This window comes from Leopardus geoffroyi, chromosome D2, assembly GCF_018350155.1.
Source record: "Leopardus geoffroyi isolate Oge1 chromosome D2, O.geoffroyi_Oge1_pat1.0, whole genome shotgun sequence".
In the NCBI taxonomy this organism is placed as follows: domain Eukaryota; kingdom Metazoa; phylum Chordata; class Mammalia; order Carnivora; family Felidae; genus Leopardus; species Leopardus geoffroyi.
Genome location: NC_059334.1, coordinates 48,382,403 through 48,402,717, shown reverse-complemented (window position 1 = coordinate 48,402,717; position 20,315 = coordinate 48,382,403). Strand labels below are relative to the sequence as shown.

Genomic DNA, 20,315 nt, shown 5'->3' with positions numbered 1-20,315 from the left:
GTTAGTAAATTCAATAAATTTTCGCATGGGATTAAAAAAAAAAAATCTCCACCACCCACCCACCCCCCCTCAAAAAAGTGGTGGATTTGAGTAGAGCCATTACATGACGGCACATTTCTGTACACCGTGGAAGCTGGTTTACATAGTCAGTGATAACTTCCTAAAGTGCATCTTTTGAAGACTTGTCTAGTAAAATTGCAATGTCAAATATAAAATACTTAACACAAGACATGCAGTAACAAAGTTACATCATTATAGTTTAAAGTTTTTAAAACTACTTTTAAAACATTTGATTGACCAAAGAATAAAGATGTCAAATATAGTAGCATTCTTTCTCCAACAGTGAGCACCGTATGCTTTTTTCATTTGGCAAATCTTTTGGAGTCGAACAAATATAATGCAGTCTGAACAGTATTTCTTCTGTCACTGTAATACAATTCCCAGGTGCAGAGCAAGAGCTAGATTTTTGGAAGTTTGGGTGCATTAACCACAGGATTTGCCTCCTGTAAGTATCTCCTCCCTGCACTCTTGTAATCATAGGTGCAGCCGTGAGTTTCTGCATAACGATGAGATGCACAGAAGTTGTTTCCACATCTAAAGCACAAAAAAGTTCATGTGAATAGTCACATTTTAGAAAGGCTCATCTCCTTGGGAGATGAGAGCTTGACTTCCAGTACCCAACAGGAGCCCTGTGGTTCTCTTTAGCTATTTTCAGCACTGACATTTCCCTTGCACTCATAAACCAGCACAAGTGCCCCCCAAAGAGAATTAACTGTCCATGAATATGAGAGTTTAAAATAAAGGGTCTATTATGAAATGAAACATGATATAGATTTTTATGAAATGGTAAAATTGCAAAAGCTGATAGATATGTCTACCATTTCTCTTGTATCTAGTAAACCTGGGAGAACTGAATTTCTAAGAAATTCGGTCTCAAAAGAAAATTACGTAAAACCTAACTATGTCATAAAAGGATTTTTACAATGTTTTTCGCAACAAGATGAACTGTTTCTATCTGAACAGAATTCACTCTAAAAAGCAGCAGTTGTTTTTAATGCCTGGACTCAAACTAAGGGCAGACACCATCCCCAGAGTGATTGATTGATATTAATCAATGCTAATGAAAGAAATAATTATGAGAAAATTCATTACTTTATGTGAATAGATTATTCCTCTGTTTTGAAATAAAACTGTACCATATAATCATTAAAATTAATAGTACATTTACTTTAAATTCAGTCCTTTTTTTGTTCAATTTAAAAAAGAACCTTGGAGGAGGGATTCTTCCAAGTTGCATTCAAACAAAAACCATGCATATCTATCATAAGACAAAGTACACTCTGCCACTGGTTTAAATCTCCCAACTTGGAGGGCAGGAGAGGATCTCATGATTTATAAACTCATGAGCTGTCTACTTCGTCCTTACTTCAGCCACTTAGGAGCTCAAATAAGGGCTACCATCTGAACATCATCTTAATGATGTTACGAATAGCCAATTTAAAGGTTTTATATTGTATCCCCAGGCTGGGTCACCACAAAAAAAGCATCTCAGCTTTTCCAGTCAGCCAACCTGCCTGCACTCGTAGCTAGTAGCCAGTCCAGTTTTCTTTCCACAGAGAAAACAATGCTTTGCTGCTTTCTTCTTTGTTTGAATTGGGGCTTTCACGGGTGGGAGGTGATGAGTACATTCTCCTGATTAATGAAAGGACACCTTGATTACTACAGGCAGAAAATGTTAAATGTGAAATAGTATTAAGCAAAACACAAAACACAACCCCATCACAACAAATTTCTTGGCCATAAAAAATTAATTTGTGCTATATTTATATCCAAAATTATCTACAAAATCTACAAGTAAGGATACAGTAGAACTGTTATATTTTTAAAGATGAGGTGGGTTTCTACTGACTGAGACTTACATTTTTAGGGCTTCTGTACACACCAGTATTTTTCTGATTATTTCTAAGGGCAATCAGTAATTATAAAGTACACCAAACCTTGACAGAGAATTAAGAAAAAAGTCTGGTTCAAAATCATTCTTATGAGGCCTCTGAGAAACAATGTATATGTAATACAAACACCCTATTCTTTTACGCCAAGAAGGAGCACCAGAGTATCAAGAAACTGGTCTTTTAGTCCTGATTACATCATTGAAATTACAGTTGTCAAAACACAGGCAAGTTATTTATTCTTTCAAAACTTCAATTTGTTCATTAAAAAAAATTTTTTTAACATTTATTCATTTTTGAGAGACAGAGAGAGACAGAGCACAAGTGGGGAAGAGCAGAGAGACAGGGAGACACAGGATCCGAAGCAGGCTCCAGGCTCTAGAGTTGTCAGCACGGAGCCTGACGCAGGACTCAAATCCACGAACCATGAGATCGTGACTTGAGATGAAATCGGATGCTTAACCAACTGAGCTACCTAGGCACCCCCATTTTTTTTTTTTTTAATTTTTTTTTCAACGTTTATTTATTTTTGGACAGAGAGAGACAGAGCATGAACGGGGGAGGGGCAGAGAGAGAGGGAGACACAGAATCGGAAACAGGCTCCAGGCTCTGAGCCATCAGCCCAGAGCCCGACGCGGGGCTCGAACTCACGGACCACGAGATCGTGACCTGGCTGAAGTCGGACGCTTAACCGACTGCGCCACCCAGGCGCCCCGGCACCCCCATTTTTAAGATAACATAACGTGGTTTTCTCCCTTATGTTTCTAAGTGTTTTAAGGTCAATTCAGTTCTCACATGTAAAAAGCATCCTGAAAATTTTAAATGTTGTAATTATATAAAATACCATATTATCAATAGTGACTAACATGGTGCACTGCTCAATTTCACAGTACTACCTTTCCAAAAAATAGTTACTGAATTTTGTACTACTGTAATGATTTTATGTTTAAAAAACAGCATATCTGTTACTACATAAGAATAATTAAATCAATTTCTTTAACTACTAGGTGAAATTCTCTTACAACTGAGCAAAATTCCAACAAACCTGACTCAAGCAGAGAGGCTCAAAGTCATCATCCACAGTTGTTACAAGCACATGGTGCTTGGTGGCACTAAAAGGCCAAGAAGCAAGAGGCAAACAAAGAAAACAGAACAAGGGGAAGGAATGAGAAGAAAACTGCTGGGTCTAGGTGGTACTGGTGCCTATTCTCCACTATTTAAAAAAGGTTTGAGAGACCTCGGCCTAATGTTTATATGGCAGCCAGCAGTCTTTGAAGGTCCTTCAAGGGTTCAAAAACTTGGAATTACAATGAATTGGTGCTATGCCTTTTGCCACCCAGAAAGGATGCTGGATATACAAACCCCGTAACTTTAAGTCAGCTTTATTACCAGTCTGAAATACCTTTCCATTTCCTAGATCTTGCCCCAAATTGGAAACTAACTGAATGACTCCTAATGGTAGAAACAAAATTGAAAACAACTAAGTGAATGATTCCCAGTGGTGCCCTGGCACCAACTCAATTAGCACTTTCTTCTTGAAGTGCGCTTAAGAGTTATCAAGAACAAAGGTGATGGGGTACTTTCCACTTCTTAAAAAATGAAAATAAGCATTTGCACAGGTCACAGAGGAAAGGCATATAATACCAGATATCTTCTGGAAGCTCATCTGATTGTAATTATCTTCGAAATTCAGGTTTAGGATATTCTTCCTCAATGTAATAATCTAATGATAATTATTTAGTTCAGTGTAGTCATATTTTCCTTTTTTCTTTCCTTGGAACCGCTTAACTCAATGTTTCCCAAACTTTTTTCATTCAAGAACTCTTTTGAATGTGCAGAAACACAAGACACAGTACGAGCTGGCACAGACACACAACTGCAGTCTTCTCCTACAAGAATAGTTTCTATACGTGCTTCTACCTACCGGAGAAAACCATTTATTAGTTACCTACTCCAAGTCAGGACCTATCACTAATATATAGGTTTGCTACTATTCTTCAGACTGGCATTCAGTGTTTATATGTCCAATATGATACCTTTCCAACTTTCCAGAGTCATTTTCTGTCACTTACCACATCATACCCACTCTGAATGAAGCACTAGACCCATTCACAGGTGCAATTGCTTCTAAAAATGCTAAATGGGTGATGCGCATTAAGGAGGGCACTTGTTGGGATGAGGACTGGGTGTTATACGTAAGTTTGAATCACTGGGTTCTACTCCAGAAACCAATACTACACTGTATGTTAACTAACTTGAACTCAAATAAATAAATTTTAAAATAAATAAAATAAATAAAATAAAATAAAATAAAATAAATAAAATGCTCTATTTCAACCTCTATTTCGTTTCCAGGTGCAAGTTTGGTAATCATATGTCTAAAAATGATAACTAGAACTATGAGGATGGGTAAGATTTCCAAGGGAGACCCTATAGTAAAAAGCAAAGAAAACCAGTGGAAGAATTTAACAAATTAATTAAATAAAATGTATACCAAAACTCTCATGGACTCTTCAAGGACATTCAGAATGATACAGTTATTACTGAAAGGAAATGGCAGCAAGTTACATGGCCCTTGTTTGGGTAATCATCACTGCAGGCAGTAGTTGATGGCTTGACTTAAATGAAATTAACCAAAAGAATGTATACCTGGGGACAAGCAGAGGGCTGGTAAAACAAGTAAAGAAAAAGAAAATCAGGTTTAACAAAATGAAACAAAACAAAACTCTACAGCAATATGATAGCCCAGAATAAAAAAAGAAGAAGAAGGAGAAGAAGAAAAAGAAGAAATGAAACAGAGAGAAACAAAGGAAAAGAAACTATTTCAAGAAGGAGGCCCACAAGAATCAAACAAGGTGAGGATACAGAAGCATCCACTGGATTGAAATTGTGGATATCTTTGGTGACCACAGCATCAACTATTTCAGAGGAAGAGTAAGAAGAGAAATGAAAAAGCACAGAAGCTCAAATTGGAGTTAAAAGTAGATAAATTATAGTAAGTGTGTGGTATTGGCATAAAGACAGGCAATAAAGAACCCAGAAATAAACCCTCACATATAGGATGAAATGATTTTTGACAAGGATACCCAAGACAATGGGGAAAGGACAGTCTTTTTAACGAATGGCACTGGGAAAACTGGATATACATATAACGAATGGCACTGGGAAAACTGGATATACACATGAAAAAGAATAAAGTTGGACCCTTATATTACACCATATATACAAAAATATATACTTTAAAAAATTAATTCAAAATGTATCAAAGACCTACCTGGAAGACATACTATAAAACTCTTAGAGTAAAATATAGGAGGAAAACTTCATGAAATTGGACTTGGCAATGATTTATTGGACACAATACCATAGCCACAGGCAACAAAGGAAAACACCAACAACATGGACTGCATGAAAATTAAAAACTATTGTGCATCAAAAGACACTATCAGTAGAATAAAAAAGGGAGAAATATTTAGAAGAAAATATTTGCCAATCACATATCTGATAAAGGGACCAGTATCCAGAACGAGAACACCTAAAAGTCAGCAACAAAAAATGAAACAACCCAATTTAAAAATGGGCAAAATATTTGAACAGACATTTCTCCGAAGAAGATGTAGAATGGCTAAGCACATAAAAATATACTCAACATCACTAATCATCAGGGAAATGCAAACCAAAACCACAGTGAGATACTACCTCATACCTATTGGGATGACAATTATCAAAAACAAACAAACAAACAAGCAAAACAGAAGATAACAAGTGTTGGTAAGAATATGGAGAAACTGGAAACCTTATACACTGTTGGTGGTAATGTAAAATAGTGCAGCCACTATGGAAAACTGTATGGCAGTTACTCAAAAAATTAAAAATTGAATAAACATATGAGCCAGCAATTCCACTTCTGAGTATATACTCGAAAAAATTAAAAGCAGGGTCTCAAAGAGATATTGGGGCACCCATGTTCATAACAGCAGTATTCACAAGAGCTGAAATGTGGAAGCAACACAAGTCTCCATCCACAGATACGTGGATAAGCAAAATGCTGTATATACATACAATGAAATATTATTCAGTCTTAAAAAGTATGGAAACTCTGACACATGCTACAATATGGATGAACCTTGGGGACACAATGCTAAGTGAAGTAAGGTACACACAAAACAACAAATGCTGTATGATTCCACTTATATGAGGTACTTCAAGGAATTAGAATTAGACAGAAAATAGAATCATGGCTGCTAGAGGCTGGGGTGAGCGGGGCGGGGGGATGAGGACTTAGTGATTAATGGGTACAAGTTTTCATGATAAAAAGAATTCTGGGGATGGATGGTGGTGATGGTTGCCCAACAATGTGAATGTTTTATATAATGGCATTGAGTTATACACTTAAAAATGGTTAAGACGGTAAATTTTATGTTATGTATATTTTACCACAATTAAAAAATTGAAAAAACATGAATATAATAACACTTTAAAATTGAAAAAACATGGATATATTAAGACTTTAAAACTCTGGGCCTTATGTAGAAGTGAAAAATAAACCCTAAGTACTCTTTAAAGGCATAAAACTCATGTGACAACCATAATATATATTACATTGGTTGTGACATCAGTTTTATATACTTTCATATAAAGTATCCTTTAGAACCCTGAGGCTAGAAAGGTGGTACATCTTTGGTAATGAGCTCCCACCCCTAGTCTGAGTATAAAATCTCAAAAGATGATGATCATAATGGCTTCCTTGGAGATTAGGACTGGCCAGTGCACCTTTAAGGTGTTACTGGCAGAAAGGAGTGCCAATGTTGTAGCTACTTCTGCTACTGTGCTTTGGAAAGGGCTGATTCAAGGACCATCTTTTTCTTTTATCCAGAAATAATCAGTTCATCAAAAGGAGCTCTTCCTACTCTCCTTCATATTGGATTATGATGTCAAGAAACACCTCTCTAGGATACTTTTTCCAAACCCAACCAGCAGCCCAGCATGGCTCTAGAGTGGCCAGTGACAGAGGGTTGTGGAATTACACATTAATTCTTCATCCTTCCTGTCTTTTCACTTAGACTATATCTTTCCCCAGGCAACAGAGACCTCAATTTCAATTTTTGTTTTATTCTTCAAGTATGTTCTACAGTCAGTTCTAATAGCCATTTTCCTCAGTGGAACAAAGTTTAGGGAGAGTTTACTCCATACATACCACAAAGAACCTTCGTCTTATTTCTCTCTGAAAAAAACAGTATGCATAATGAAGTGATTGTTAGGCTTATATTTTCACAATTATCTGTAGCTTACCTACTCTTTTCCCTGCTGCTGTATTATTTCCATTCATTCCAATGCCACGGGAAGACTATAATCAAAACACAAAACATCTATGGAGGTAAGTTAATGGAGAACAGAAGAAAAGATCACTAAACATGAAATACTTGTATTTTATTATGGAAATGCTGTTGGGCTTTCATTTAATTAAATTAATTTGGCATCTGATTCTCACATGCAGCAATACTGTACGTATTTTTCTTTAAGAGAAGAAAATTTGATGGTGTAAACAAAAGTTCTTAGATGGAAAAAATTAAAAATATTTAGCATTAGGGGCACCTGGGTGGCTCAGTCAGTTAAGTGTCCAACTTTGGCTCAGGTTATGATCTCACAGTTTGTGAGTTCAAGCCCCACGTCGGGCTCTGTGCTGACAGCTCAGAGCGTGAAGCCTGTTTTAGATTCTGTGTCTCTCCCCCACTTATGCTTAGTCTCTCTCTCTCTCTCTCTCTCTCTCAAAATAAACATTAAAATTTTTAAAAAATATTTAGTGTTAAAAATAGATGATAAATTGTTGACACAAAATTATTTTTCAAATTACAATTCTCAATTTAGGGCTATCACCTTATTTAAAATTCAACTATCAAAAAGATTTTCTACAAACTAGATTAACATTTTAAGAGAAACTTATAAAAAGAATTCAACCTTCGGCCTCCTCCCTTAAGTAAACAAAAAACAAACATGTAATATAATGAATAACTACAAGGTTAACTAGTAGAACATATTGCAAACAAATACTTACTAGAAAAAAATCTGTAGGTTCTAACAGGGGAGAATTTTTCCTAAAGCTTTCTTCCTGAGAATGCTGGAGACTTGTAGACAGCCCCATTCCAGAGGTCCGAATCCTGCCTGCCCCACGCATGCTCTGTAAGCTATCTCTGCTTGCACTCCGGGCCAGCGAAGCAAGAAAACCTATATTATTTACACAACCAACAGGCTCTTTGGAAGCCTTGTTTGCCATTTCTGTGATATCCCGAGCCTCAACTTTAGAAATAATATCAGCTCTTTTCCCAGGTGAATCAACTTTAACAGCACGAAAGCGAGTAGTCCTAGAGAAAGAAGAATCAGTTATATTTCGAACATCTAGCGACCGAAGCACATTTTGTGAAGCAGAAGACTGGAGATTCCCAGGTTCAAAACATTTGGACTGTCTCTGTGGTTTCACCAGAGAATTATGGAGTGACATTGGTGTAGAACAGCGAAGAGGTGACAAGAGTCTATTCTTGTGAGGACTTAATTCATGGTGGTCGAGAACTGTAGTTTCTACTGATTCACTGCTCAATATTCTTGCAACATGTTTAAGATGCTGTTCTGCAGCTTTCAACCCTTTATCATCATTACAGAGTAAGAACTCTGGATTTACCTTCTGTGTGCCTTCTAAGCCAATGCTCTGTTCATCGGTGTTTCCTTCTGTAAATAAAGCAAATGAACCCACTTCAGGTGGAAGTGATTCTTCAGTTACACATTCCTCTGAAGTTGGAAATAAGGTAGTGTCATCCTCTTTATTGGATGACAAATTTCCTGAAAAGTGTTTCGTCCGCCTAGGCAGGAATGATCCAAGATGGAGAACAGAATCAGCAAGCTCCTTGTCATTTTCCAACTCGGTGTGAAGTATCTGAGGTGGTAGTTTGATGCTACCATTGGAATGAGACAGTGCGTTCACCTCCCAGTTATCCTCTTCCTTAAGAAAATCGCTAGCAATAGATGATATGGGTCTATCAGTGGGGGGCACAGTTGCCAAACTTGAAACGGCATTGCTGGAAGTTTCAGGTAGACATGCATTCCCAGCAGAAGGTAAACAAGACTGCCCAATGTGGGGGAGAACCCTTAACAATCTGTGGCGAGCAGCTGCCGTGGAACTACCAGAAGGTCGAGGAGCTATAGGTGGACGAGGTTTTACCTTGACAGCTTTCTTAGGCTAAAAAAAAGAGTGAATATATAATTCCTTACAGTCATTTTTGTCTACCCATTAACAAAAATTAATGAAGGAGGAAAATGTTATTTACTGCAGCACTGGCATTTTGATTACCTCAATATAAAACGTCTTAAAAGATTAAAATCTGAAGTTTAAAACTGAGATGAATTTTGCTCTCTTCCTCCACGGAGTATAATTTTCTGAAAATATTAAAAATAATTTTATTTATCTTCCTCACTACTGACTATTTTCCAGAGTTTTGCTGAGAAGAAAATTCACTGAGTATACTAGATATGATATTACTCACCTATTTTAGGCCCCCAACAATTTTTCCTAGTAAGATGAGTAAGTGTCAGCTACACAGGTACTACAGAAAAGAGTTAACAGGCCTACACTGCTATCCTTGAAAAGGCCTGCCTTCCAGGATGGCCCTTGGCTAGCTTCTGGGAACTTGTATTTCAAGAGGGTTCCCACCACCCTAACAGAAAAGGTGCCTAACTTGTTTGTGCAAGCACTATGGTTTATGCTAAACACTGGCTTTCCTTCTGGGTGTCTGGCCTTTTGGTACATGCTAGACAGAGGGTGCCTACATGAACTGCCTCAAATAAAACCCCTGGGCACAGACTCTCTAATAACCTTCCCTGGCAGACAATAATATTCCATATGTACTGACACAGCTCATTGACAGAGGGATGAAGCATGTCCTATGAGACTCCACTGGGAACGGGATTCTGGGAAGCTTGTGCTTGGTTTTCTCTGGACTTGAGCCATAAGCCTTTCCCCTTTGATGATTTTACTTTGTACCCTCTTGCCATAATAAATCTTATCCGTGAATCCAACTATATGCTGGCCCTGTGAGTCTTCCTACCAAATCATCAAACTGTAGAGTGGTCTAGGGGTCCTCAATATAGTAAGTTTTAATGAAAGTATCACAACAATTTATGATGTTATGGATAAACTTAAAAATGGAAGGATAAAGAAGCAACCTAAATGCCCATCAATAGATAAATGGATAAAGAAGATGTGCGATGTATGTATAATGGAATATTACTCGGGCATAAAAAGAATGAAATCTTGTCATTTGTGACAATACACATAGACTTTGAGGTATCATGCTAAGTAACTAACTCAGAAAAAGTGAAATACAACATGATTTACTTACATATGGAATTTAAAAAATAAAACTAACAGAAAAAGCAGAAACAGATCCATAAATTTAGAGACCAAACTGGCATTTGCCAGAGGGAGAGAGGTAGGGGGATAGGCAAAAGGGGATGAAGAGGAGTGGGAGATACAGGTTTCCAGAATGACTAAGTCATGAGGATAAAAGGTACAGCATAGGGAATACAGTCAATAGCGCTCTGGGGTGACAGATGGTAGCTGCACTTGTGGTGAGCATAACAGCAGAATATACAGAGCTGTGCAATCACTATGCCATACACCTGAAACTAATGTAACATTGTGTGTCAACTATATTTCAATTTTAAAAAAAAGTTAATGGAGAGATAAGGAAAGCAAAATAAGGGGCGCCTGGGTGGCTCAGTTGGTTAAGTGTCTGACTTTGGCCCAGGTCATGATCTCAGAGTTCGTGAGTTCAAGCTCCACATTGGGCTCTGTGCTAACAGCTCAGAGCCTGGAGCCTGCTTTGGATTCTGTGTTTCCCTCTGTCTCTGCCCCTGCCCCTTCCCTGCCCATGCTCTGTCTCTGTCTCTCTCTCCCTCAAAAAAAATAAATAAATAAACATTAAAAAAAATTTTTTTAATAAAGTTAAACAATAGAACAAAAGGCTTCTGAAGTACCAAAAAGTACACACTCATACACACACACATCCATACATACACAAAAGAAAAGAGACCATTAGAATACTGTAAATATATCAAAATAAGACATTTGAGACCATATATGAAAGTCATACTGCTAAATATAAATGTGATTAAGTTACCTACTTTTTTAAATTTCAAACTGGTTCACAAAGCAAAAAGCCAACTCTATAATGTATATAAAAGATATACCAAAAAGTAATTTAAAAGTTAACTTTGGGGCGCCTGGGTGGTTCAGTTGGTTAAGCGGCCGACTTCGGCTCAGGTCATGATTTCGCAGTCTGTGAGTTCGAGCCCTGCGTCGGGCTCTGTGCTGACAGCTCAGAGCCTGGAGCCTGTTTCAGACTCTGTGTCTCCCTCTCTCTGACCCTCCCCCGTTCATGCTCTGTCTCTCTCTGTCTCAAAAAAAATAAACGTTAAAAAAAAAATTTTTTTTTTAAATAAAAGTTAACTTTATTTGATTTTTAAAATTTTTAAAGATTTTATTTTTATGTAATCTCTACATCTAACGAGGGTAAGCTCTTAATCTTGAGGTTGTGAGTTTGAATCCCACAATGAGGGTAGAGATTACTTGGAGAGAAAAAAAGTGTGCCTAAAAGTGAATTCTAAAAGACATGGGAAAAGGTATACCAAGTAAACAAAGACAGTAAGTTATCAAGGGTTATGGGTCTGATATCTGGCAAGGAAAATTTAAGCTGAAAGGGATGGAACACTTTATAACAGCTGCAGTAAGCAGTATAATTAAAATGTAGGGGCGCCTGGGTGGCGCAGTCGGTTAAGCGTCCGACTTCAGCCAGGTCACGATCTCGCGGTCCGTGAGTTCGAGCCCCGCGTCGGGCTCTGGGCTGATGGCTCAGAGCCTGGAGCCTGTTTCCGATTCTGTGTCTCCCTCTCTCTCTGCCCCTCCCCCATTCATGCTCTGTCTCTTTCTGTCCCAAAAATAAATAAACGTTGAAAAAAAAAATTTTTAAATGTAACCGTGTAGGGGTGCCTGGGTGGCTCAGTCGGTTAAGCGTCCAAATTCTGCTCAGGTCATGATCTCGAGGTCGTTGAGTTCAAGCTTTGCATTGGGCTCTGTGCTGACAGGTTGGAGCCTGGAGCCTGCTTCGATTCTGTCTTTCTGTTTGTCTGTCTGTCTATCTGTCTCTCTCTTGCTCTCTGCCCCTCCCCCACTTGTACTCGGTCTCTTTTTCTCACTCAAAAATAAACATTAAAAAACCTTTTTTTAATAAATAAAATAAAAGTTTATGAAACAGTAACACAAGTACCTTCTTAAAGCAAAAAACCATGGAAGATGAAAAAGGAAATACACCAATGTCCACCAATAATGGACTTTTAGGTATCATTATTTTTATCAAAGAAACATTAAGCTGACCAAAACAAAGGAAATGGGGAATCCAAACAACTGACCAATAAGGTCAATCTTATAGTTATCTATCAAACTTTTACCCTGATGATAGAGAATGAATCATCTTCTGAAGTATACATGGAATATTCATGCAGAGTGATATTAGATCACAAATAATCAGGTTTTATTAAGTAGAAATATAAGCAACATTATCTGATTTCCATAAAATCATTGTTTTTAATTTCAATAAAACTAGAAATCAAAAACAATGACAAAGCAAAAAGCTTCTCTCACCAGGAATTTTTCTGAATGCTATTAAACAACTCTTAGATAAAAGGGGAATATCAACTAAAATTGCAAATTTTCTTTAAAAAAAGTAAAATTACTGCAAACTGACATGTGCCTCCTGATGTTTTGCACTGAGAAGAATGCATCATATAAGTAATATTCTTGCCAACAATGTTTAACCTGCATCCAATCATGATGAAACAATCAGACAAATTCAAACTGAGGATATTCCACTGGGATAAAGAGAAATTAGAATATAGATGACAGAATGTTTATCAATGATAAATCATGTGTATGGTAACTGTATTGTGGTTATGTAGGAGAAGACCCTTGTTTTGCCAAGATATATGCAGAATGAAGTATTTAGGGGGAAATGGTATCTGCAACTAATTCCCAAATGGAATGGTGAAAAAGTAGGGAGAAAGCAAATGTGAAAAAATGTTAATTGATGGGTCAAGCTAAAGTGCCTATGCAGGTCTGCTGTGCTACTCTTACCACATTTCTGAAAGACTGAATATTTTTCAAAACACAAAAGGTAAAATAAGTATTCAGACAAATGCTGAGAGAATCCACTGTTAGAAACCTTTACTAAATGAAAAGAAGTACTAAAAGAAATGATTCAGAAGGAAAATAATCCTTGAAGGAAGCATGTAATTGCAGGAAAGAATAAAGAGCAACTGAAAAGGTAAATATTCAGCAATGTTGCAGGATATAAAATCAACATGCAGAAATCTGTTGCATTTCTATACACCAATAACAAACAAGCAGAAAAAGAAATCAAGAAATCAATCCCATTTACAACTGTACCAAAACCAAGAAGATACCTAAGAATAAACCTAACTACACATGAAAAGATGCTCAACATCACTCATCATCAGGGAACTACAAATCAAACCACAATGAGATACCACCTCACATCTTTCAGAATGGCTAAAAGTTAACAACTCAGGCAACAGATGTTGGCGAGGATGTGAAGAAAGAGGAGCTCTTTTGCACTGCTGATGGGAATGCAAACTGGTGCAGCCACTCTGGAAAATAATATGAAGATTCCTCAAAAAATTAAAAATAGAACTACCCTACAACCTAGCAACTGGACTACTAGCTATTTATCCAAAGGATACAAAAATGCTGATTTGAAGGGGCACATGCACCCCAATGTTTATAGCCACACTACCGACAATAGTCAAAGTATAGAAAGAGCCCAAATGTCCATCAACAGATAAATGGATAAAGAAGATATGGTAGGTATATATATACAATGGAGTATTACTTGGCAATCAAAAGGAATGAAATCTTGACATTTGCAACAAGATGGATGGAACTAGAGGATATTATCCTAAGCATAAAAAGTCAGAGAAAGACAAATATATGATTTCACTCATTTAAGAGTGAATTTAAGAAACAAAACAGATGAACATTGGGGAAGGGAAGCAAAACTAAGATAGAAATGGAGAGGGAGACAAACCATAAGAGACTCTGTTTATTTTTTTATTATTTTTTTTTTAATTTTTTTTTTCAACGTTTATTTATTTTTGGGACAGAGAGAGACAGAGCATGAACGGGGGAGGGGCAGAGAGAGAGGGAGACACAGAATCGAAACAGGCTCCAGGTTCTGAGCCATCAGCCCAGAGCCTGACGCGGGGCTCGAACTCACGGACCGCGAGATCGTGACCTGGCTGAAGTCGGACACTTAACCGACTGCGCCACCCAGGCGCCCCAAGAGACTCTGTTTAAATACAGAGAACAAACTGAGGGTTGCTGGCAGGGGTGTTGGGTGTGGGGGATGGGCATTACAGAGGGCACTTGTTGGGATGAGCACAGGGTTTTATATGTAAGTGATGAATCACTAAATTCTATTCCTGAAATTATTACTAAACTATACATTAACTAACTTGGATTTAAATAAAAATTTAAAAATAAAAATAAAGAATAAACCCAACTAAAGAGGTAAAAGATCTGTACTCTGAAAACTATAGGAGACTTACAAAAGAAATTGAAGAGGACACATGGGGCACCTGGGTGGCTCAGTCGGTTAAGCACCCAACTGTTGATTTTCATTCCTGTCATGATCTCATGGTTCATGGGATCAAGTTGGGCTCTGTGCTGACTGCAAAGACCCTGCTTAGGATTCTCTCCCCATCTCTCTGTCCCTCCCGCACATGCTTTCTCTCTTAAAATAAATAAACATTAAAAGAAAAAAGAGGACACAAAGAAGTGGAAAACCATTCTCTACTCACAGGTTGGAAGAACAAACATCATTAAAATGTCTATACTACCCAAAGCAATCTACACGTTTAATGCAATCATCAAAATACCACCAGAATCTTTTGCAGAGCTAAAACAAACAATCCTAAAATTTGGATGGGACCACAAAAGACCCTGAATAGCCAAAGCAATCCTGAAAAACAAAAAACTGGAGGCGTCACAGTTCTGAACCTCAAGCTATATTACAAAGCTGTAGTAATCAAGACAGCATGGTACTGGCACAAAAACAGGCATACAAATCAATGGAACAGAACAGAAAACCCCAGAAATGGACCCACAACTACATGGTCAACTAATCTTTGACAAAGTTGGAAAGGATATCTGATGGAAAAAACAGTCTCTTCAACAAATGGTGTTGGGAAAACTGGATAACGATTTACAGAAGAATAAAACTAGGCCACGTTTTTACACCATATACAAAAATAAATTCAAAATGGATGAAAGACCTAAATGTGTGACAGGAAACCATCAAAATCCTAGAGGAGCAAATGGCAAGATTTCATTGACCTCTTTGAACTTGGCTGTAGCAACTTCTTACTGGGCACATCTCCAGAGGCAAGCAAAAACTATTAGGACTTCATCAAGATAAAAAGCTTCTTTACAGGGAAGGAAACAATCAACAAAACAAAAAGGCAACCTACAGAATGGGAGAAGATACTTGCAAATGAGATATCAGATAATGGGGTAGTATCCAAAATCTATAAAGAACTTACCAAACTCAACACTCAAAAAACAAACAACCCAGTTAAGAAATGGGCAGAAGACATGAACAGACATTTCTCCAAAGACATACATATGGCTAACAGACACATGAAAAGATGCTCAACATTACTCATCATCAGGTTAATACAAATTAAAACCATGATGAGATACCACCATACATCTGTCAGATGGCTAAAATTAACAACACAAGAAACAACAGGTATTGGTGAGGATGCCGAGAAAGAGGAACCCACTTGCATTGTTGGTGGGAATGCAAACTGGTGCAGCCACTCTGGAAAACAGTATGGAGGTTCCTCAGAAAGTTAAAGATAGAACTACCCTGTGACCCAGCAATTGCACTATTAGGTATTTATCCAAAGGATACAAAAATACTGATTCAAAGGGGCATATGCACCCCCATCTTTATAGCAGCACTATCAACAATAGCCAAAGTATGGAAAGGGACCAAATGTCCATCGACTGATGGATAAAGAAGATGTGATATATGTATACAATGGAATACTACTCAGCCATCAAAAATAATGAAATCCTGCCATTTACAATGATGTGGGATGGAACTAGAGTGTATTATGCTAAATGAAATAAGTCAGGTAGAGAAAGAAAAATACCATATGATTTCATTCATATGTGGAATTTAAGAAAGCAGATGACCATAGGGGAAGGGAAGGAAAATAAAATAAGATAAAAACAGAGATGGAGGTAAACCATAAGAGACCCTTAACTATAGAGAACAAACTGAGGGCTGCTGGAGAGGAGGGGAGTGGGACACGAGCCAGATGGGTGATGGACATTAAGAAGAGTGCTTGTGATAAGCACTGAGTGTTATATGTGTTATATGTAAGTAGAATCACTAAATTCTACTCCTGAAACCAATCTTACACTGTATGTTAATTAACTTGAATTTAATAAAATCTTAGAAGAAAAATAAAACTTCAAAAAATAAAAAATAAAACTTGGTTGTAAAATAATACGAATATACATAACATTAGTGAACTGTATTAAACTTAAAAATGTACATTTTTACCACAATTAAAAACAATTAAAAAATTTTAATTATAAAATCTATGTGTGGATAAATGGGTGTTCACTGTAAAATTCTTCCAACTTTGCTGCATGTTAGAAAAAAATTACAGACCAATTCCCCGGATAAACAAGACTCCTAAGTACAACATTAGCAAATTAAAGATAAAGATATAAAAAGAAAAATTCATCACAACCAAGAGTAGTTCATTCTAAGAATGTAAGAATGATTTCACATTAAAAAAACAAATTCACCATATTATCAGAAGATTTTTATTTAGAGCAAAATGATTTTCAATGTCTCTTTGACTCATCAATTACTTAGAAGTGTGTTATTTCCAAAATATTCGACTTTCCAGATACCTGTTACTGATTCTTTACTTTATTCCATTAGAGTAAGAACTTTTTGTATAATTTGAATATTTTAAAATTCATTGGGACTTGTGTGACAGCACACAATATGGTTCTGAGTGCACTGAACAAGAACATGTACCCTGCTGTTCTTTGATGCAGCATTCTATAAATGTCAATTGGGGCAGGTAGGCTGATAGTGTTGTTCAAGTCTTACATCCTCTCTGATTTTTCCATCTTTTCCACCAGTTTTTTGAGAGTGTGTGGAATTCTTCTAAAATAACATGGATTTGTCTATTTCTCTTTGTAGCTTTTGCTATATGTATTTGAAGTTCTGTTATTAGGTGCATAAAAATTTAAGATTGTGAGGAAAGATTTTTTTCAATACAGCTAGATCAACTGTTCTCCATCTAGAAAAAATTATCTTTTCCCTACTTCACATTATGTTTTTTTATTTTTTTTAATGTTCATTTATTTTTTGAGAGAGAGAAAGAGTGTGAGCAGGGGAGAGGCAGAGAGACAGGGAGACACAGAATCCAATGTAGGCTCCAGATTCTGAGCTATCAGGACACAGCCTGAAGAGGGGCTCGAACTCATAAACTATGAGATCATGACCTGAGCTGAAGTTGGTCACTTAACTGACTGAGCCACCCAGGTGCCCCCACATTATACTTTTTTTAAAAAGGATGGACCATATACCTAAATGAGAAAGGAACAATTACAGAACTTTTCCAAAACTGTTTGGCATTGTGACTAAAGCTACACATATACTCTGCAAGTCCATTCCTAGGTTTATAACCCAAATAAAAGAATGCATATGTCCACCAAAAACATGTATAAGAATGTCCACAGCATCTCTACTGTTGAAAGGCAAACACTAGAAAAAACCCAACGTGTCAAAAAGAGGAGAGAAACAAACTGAAGTAGTCATACAATGGAATAGTATAAAGCAGTAAAAAAGAAAGAACTGATACTCACAACATGGATGAATTGCAAAAGTGTTATGCTGAGCACAAGAAACCAGATCAAAAAATAAAAAAGAGGGGCACCTAGGTGGCTTAGTCGGTTAAGCATCCAACTACTGATTTTGGCTCAGGTCATAATCTCACAGGCATGAGATCAAGCCCCATGTCAGGCTCCAGGCAGAGTGTGGATCCTGCTAAAAATTTTCTCTCTCTTTCTCCCTCTCTCTACCCCTCCCCCGCTCCTGCTCTCTCCCAAAATAAATAAACATTAAAAGTCTATTCTATATGATTTCGTTTATACAAAGTTCAACAACTAGAAAACTAATTTATGGTGGCACGTATAAGAATAGTAGTTATTTCTGGAAGTAGGGAAAGGTTATGAGAAAATCTGGAGAGAAAGATAGGTCTTATTTTAATCTAGGTTGTACCTACCTGAGTATATATAAATGTAAAAATTCATCAAGCTATACATTAAAGATTTGTAAACCTTATTATATGTATATATTTCAAGAAAGAAAAAGGGATGGGCTATTAATACAGTGAAAAGCAAAGTAATAGAGTAGTGATATATATATATATATGTATGTATATGTGTGTGTGCGTGTGTGTGTGTGTGTGTGTCTGTATAGCAAAGGACTTATATCTAGAATATATAAAGATCTAAAAAAAAGTCAGTAAGTAAAAACATAACACTCAATAGAAAAATACCCAAGAAATCTGAATGGGCATTTTATAAAAAGGGATATAAATACCCATAAACATGTGAAAAGTGCTCAACTTCATTAGTCAAAGAAATGTAAATTAAAACCACAATGTGAGGCCACTACACATCAACCAGAATGACAAAAAGAAAAAAAGAAGGATCATGACAAATGTTGGTAAGAATATGTGCAACTCTCATTCACTACCAGGAAGAATGCTAATTGGTTCAATTACTTTGGAATCACTTTGGAAAACTGACAGTATCCAGTAAAGCTGAACATAGGTATATTTTTTATCAAAACCCAAATAGGAGAGATATCCATAATAAGCAAATATTAACAGAGCATTTCAAAAAGTAACTATGGGAAGATTGAGATTAGGCTATTTTCTATTATCCTTCTTAGCACCAGACCTCTGAAATTTAAAAAAAAAACATGAATTAGTTTAAGTGCAGCATATCATAGTAAATGTATTGGTGGCCTAAAAAAACAATTCATTGCTTTTAATATCTCAATAAATGAGGCCAGAAACTTGAAATGAGTAGTATTTTATCAATAATTTGTTTTCACAATTACCCACAGACCTCAACGCTGTGAGCCCCGCAAGGATAAACTAGAGAAAAGCCTGGCCAAATGCCGACAGCTTCACCTTTTTGCTGAGATTCATGTTCTCCATCTTAGCCTTCAGCAGCTTCATCTTATTCATAGTTATTGAATTTTCAATGATCTGTTGCCCAGAAGGAGAAGGCTCAGTTTCTTCATCCTCATCAGTATACAGATTATACACAGAACCACCACTGCAAAGAAAACAATAATTACTATTGAGATGTGTCTGATTCCTGCCCAATGACTAAAAATGCTTTATGTGCAGTAGAAACTACAGATGCTGCTAAAGACAGATGAGTAAATCTTGTCAATGTAAATTCAAGGCAAATGTATTTCAAACAATGTACTTCTTCGAAAAAAAATTAAATAGGGTGAAATATCATGATCCAGCATTACTGAAAATCTAGCACAGCTAAGCTTTTCTGAAGTCAGTATACAACAAGTGAAGGTCTTCTGGCACCTGTATCTACTCCCACAAGAGCAAACTCCATTTCCACAAAACTGCACTGATTTCATTTTATCAGCCAAAGCTGATCATCTTGAAACCTAGACCAAAGGATGATCCAAATTCCATTAACCATAATGAAAAACAAATTAATACACCAAAGTCCAGATTTTTAAATTCATCCCGAGAGGATTTTCACTAAAAAAGGAACACACATTGTTGTCTTCAGAAAATATCTGTTTTAAAGAACAATGAAAAAATAAGAATGACTTAATATTTTTCTCAGTATTTGGAAATATAACCACCTAGAACAGCATATATTTTAAAATGAAAAAAAGAAACTCCGGTCAAGTCATAACACAAATTATTAAACATGTAAAACATCTGAACTATTGACCAGTCACCATGACATTTATTCATAACGTAATTATTATTTGGAGCCCCATCTCTTTGACTGCATAATATAATGGCACCTTGTCACACTATCCTCATATTTATACTTATATGTCTATCTTTCCCTCTCACTCCCCACTATGTAAGCAAGGTGAAAGCAGATATTAGGCCTTGTTCATCTTCCTAGTCTCAGTGCCTAGTGCAGTGCTTGAC

General features: G+C 36.7%; 1 protein-coding gene across 8 annotated transcripts in view; it reads right to left on the bottom strand.

Annotated features, from left to right (window-relative positions):
- Positions 1–231: 231 nt before the first annotated feature.
- ZFAND4 (zinc finger AN1-type containing 4) overlaps positions 232–20,315 on the bottom strand; it is an 86,709-nt gene continuing 66,625 nt past the window's right edge. For 4 of the 8 annotated variants that reach the window (XM_045438051.1, XM_045438052.1, XM_045438050.1 and 1 more), the window contains 5 exons: positions 19,308–19,455; positions 8,005–9,180; positions 7,242–7,296; positions 1,575–1,692; positions 232–594 (listed from right to left, as the gene is read on the bottom strand). In XM_045438051.1, coding sequence (XP_045294007.1) covers positions 459–594; positions 1,575–1,692; positions 7,242–7,296; positions 8,005–9,180; positions 19,308–19,455 — 1,633 coding nt within the window. In that variant the 3' untranslated portion in view covers positions 232–458. Of the gene's footprint in view, positions 595–1,570; positions 1,693–7,241; positions 7,319–8,004; positions 9,181–19,307; positions 19,456–20,315 lie in introns of those variants that run through there. The other 4 variants (XM_045438053.1, XR_006701569.1, XR_006701568.1 and 1 more) reach the window with 4 other exon arrangements.